General features: G+C 63.4%; 2 protein-coding genes across 2 annotated transcripts in view; both read left to right on the plus strand.

Annotated features, from left to right (window-relative positions):
* Positions 1 to 1581: 1581 nt before the first annotated feature.
* The window catches only part of LOC104398875 (histone-arginine methyltransferase CARM1), a gene marked incomplete at both ends in the record, with an annotated part of 2346 nt that continues 1101 nt past the window's right edge, over positions 1582 to 2826 (plus strand). The window contains 3 exons of the mRNA XM_010009029.1: positions 1582 to 1707; positions 1798 to 1904; positions 1992 to 2096. Coding sequence (XP_010007331.1) covers positions 1582 to 1707; positions 1798 to 1904; positions 1992 to 2096 — 338 coding nt within the window. The remainder of the gene's footprint in view (positions 1708 to 1797; positions 1905 to 1991; positions 2097 to 2826) is intronic.
* Positions 2126 to 2826, plus strand: part of LOC104398874 (proline-rich protein 2-like) — a 1409-nt gene continuing 708 nt past the window's right edge. The window contains exons 1-2 of the mRNA XM_010009028.1: positions 2126 to 2144; positions 2664 to 2821. Coding sequence (XP_010007330.1) covers positions 2126 to 2144; positions 2664 to 2821 — 177 coding nt within the window. The remainder of the gene's footprint in view (positions 2145 to 2663; positions 2822 to 2826) is intronic.

Below are 2826 nucleotides of genomic sequence, written 5' to 3' on the forward strand. Positions count from 1 at the left end.
CCCAGATCCTGGTGCTTGGTCCCAGATCCTGGTCCTTGATCCCAGATCCTGGTGCGGGTCCCAGATCTTGGAGCTGCTCCGGGTCCTTCCTTGTGGCACCACTTGGCTCTGCCAGAGCTGGGGGGTCCTGGTGGCTCTTGGGGTCTCAGTAGATTCGGGGGGGGTCCCACAGATCCCTGGGGTTCCCGGCAGATCCGGGGGGTCCCACAGATCCCTGGGGTTTGTGGCAGATCCAGGGGGGTCTCAGGCAGATCCCAGGGGTCCTGGCAGATCCCTGGGATTCCTGGAAGATCCAGGGAGTCCTGGCAGAGCTGGAGGGTCCCACAGATCCCCTGGGCTTCCTGGCAGATCCCAGGGGTTCCCACAAATCCCGGGGTGTCCTGGCAGATCCCAGGGGTTCCCACAGATCTCGGGGGGTTCCTGGCAGACCCGGGGTTCCTGGCAGAGCTGGAGAGTCCCAGGCAGATCCCAGGGGTTCCCACAGATCCCGGGGGTCCTGGCAGACCCGGAGGGTCCTGGCAGAGCTGGAGGGGCCCAGGCAGATCCCAGGGGTTCCCCCTCCCTGGGGTTCCTGGCAGATCCGGGGGGTCCCACAGATCCCTAGGGTTCCTGGCAGATCCAGGGGGGTCTCAGGCAGATCCCAGGGGTCCTGGCAGATCCCTGGGATTCCTGGAAGATCCAGGGAGTCCTGGCAGAGCTGGAGGGTCCCTCAGATCCCCTGGGCTTCCTGGCAGATCCCAGGGGTTCCCACAAATCCCGGGGTGTCCTGGCAGATCCCAGGGGTTCCCACAGATCTCGGGGGGTTCCTGGCAGACCCGGGGTTCCTGGCAGAGCTGGAGAGTCCCAGGCAGATCCCAGGGGTTCCCACAGATCCCGGGGGTCCTGGCAGACCCGGAGGGTCCTGGCAGAGCTGGAGGGTCCCAGGCAGATCCCAGGGGTTCCCACAGATCTCGGGGGGTTCCTGGCAGACCCGGGGTTCCTGGCAGAGCTGGAGAGTCCCAGGCAGATCCCAGGGGTTCCCACAGATCCCGGGGGGTCCCGGCAGATCCCAGGGGTTCCCACAGATCCCAGGGGTTCGCACACATCCCAGGGGTTCCCACAGATCCCGGGGGTCCTGGCAGACTCGGGGGGTCCTGGCAGAGCTGGAGGGTCCCAGGCAGATCCTAGGGGTTCCCACAGATCCCAGGGGTTCCCACGGATCTAGGTTCCCACAGATCCAGTTCTCACAGACCCCAAAGGTTCCCACAGATCCCGGTTCCCCCAGATCCCAAAGGTTTCTCCAGATTCAGTTCCTGTAGATCCAGTTCCCCCAGATCCCAGAGGTTCCCCCAGATCCCAGAGGTTCCCCCAGATCCAGTTCCCACCTCCCACCAGGACTCTTTGCCACCTCCAAAGCTCCGTGACCCCCTTTGTTCGTCCCTCCAACCCCCCGCGCTTCATTAGCCTCGTTCCCTCCCTCCACTCCCCCGAGAGGGGGGGGGCTGGGGCTCAGCAGCACTGCCAGGATTTTTAGGGGGGGGGTTTCATCTTTCTTCCCCTTCCTCCACTTCTCCCATTTCCCCTCTTTTTTCCCCCCCCCAGCTGAAGACGTTTGTGTCTTCAAATGCTCCGTGTCCCGGGACACCGAGTGCAGCCGCGTCGGGAAACAATCCTTCATCATCACCCTGGGCTGCAACAGCGTCCTGGTCCAGTTTGCTACCCCTACTGGTGCGTCCCCCTACCCTGGGATCGTGGGATGGTGTCTCCTCTTTTCCCTAATTCCCTCTTTTTTTCTATCTTTCCCCCCCTCCCCCCAAGATTTCTGCTCCTTTTATAACATCCTAAAGAACTGCCGGGGGCACAACACGGAGCGCTCGGTGTTCAGCGAGAGGACAGAGGAGTCCTCAGCTGTCCAGTACTTCCAGGTGAAGCACAACCTGACCCCCTCACACCCCCTCCAACATTCCCACAGCATTCCCAGTCACCTCTGCCTCCCTCTTTTCCCTCCCCAGTTTTATGGATACCTGTCCCAGCAGCAGAACATGATGCAGGATTACGTCCGGACCGGCACCTACCAACGCGCCATCCTGCAGAACCACAGCGACTTCAAGGACAAGGTCAGGTCCTTGTCACCTCCCCCCACCTCATGGGGGGGACACCCACCCGTGTCCAGTCACTCCCCAGAGCTGGGCAAAAAACACTCGGATTTGGGGTTTCCAGCTTTCATCCATCCTGGTGTTTCCCAACTCCTTCCCGGCTGTTTTGTTTGAAGGTTCCCCCCAAAAAAGTGCCCGTGATCCAGGGGCCACCAGGGCCATCCTGGCAGCCACCAGGACCATCCTGGGATCCCCCAGGGCCATCCCAGGGGCCACAGGAACATCCTGGGATCCCCCAGGGCCATCCCAGGGGCCACAGAAACATCCTGGGATCCCCCAGGGCCATCCCAGGGGCCACAGGAACATCCTGGGATCCACCAGGGCCATCCTGGGATCCCCCAGGGCTATCCCAGGGGCCACAGGAACATCCTGGGATCCCCCAGGGCCATCCCAGGGGCCACCAGGGCCATCCTGGGATCCACCGGGGCCATCCCAGGGGCCACAGGAACATCCTGGGATCCCCCAGGGCCATCCTGGGATCCCCCAGGGCTATCCCAGGGGCCACAGGAACATCCTGGGATCCCCCAGGGCCATCCCAGGGGCCACCAGGGCCATCCTGGGATCCACCGGGGCCATCCCAGGGGCCACAGGAACATCCTGGGATCCCCCAGGGCCATCCTGGGATCCCCCAGGGCTATCCCAGGGGCCACAGGAACATCCTGGGATCCCCCAGGGCCATCCCAGGGGCCAC

The sequence above is a fragment of the Chaetura pelagica genome, unplaced genomic scaffold (assembly GCF_000747805.2).
Source record: "Chaetura pelagica isolate M959 unplaced genomic scaffold, ChaPel_1.0 scaffold2982, whole genome shotgun sequence".
NCBI classification, from domain to species: Eukaryota; Metazoa; Chordata; class Aves; order Apodiformes; family Apodidae; genus Chaetura; species Chaetura pelagica.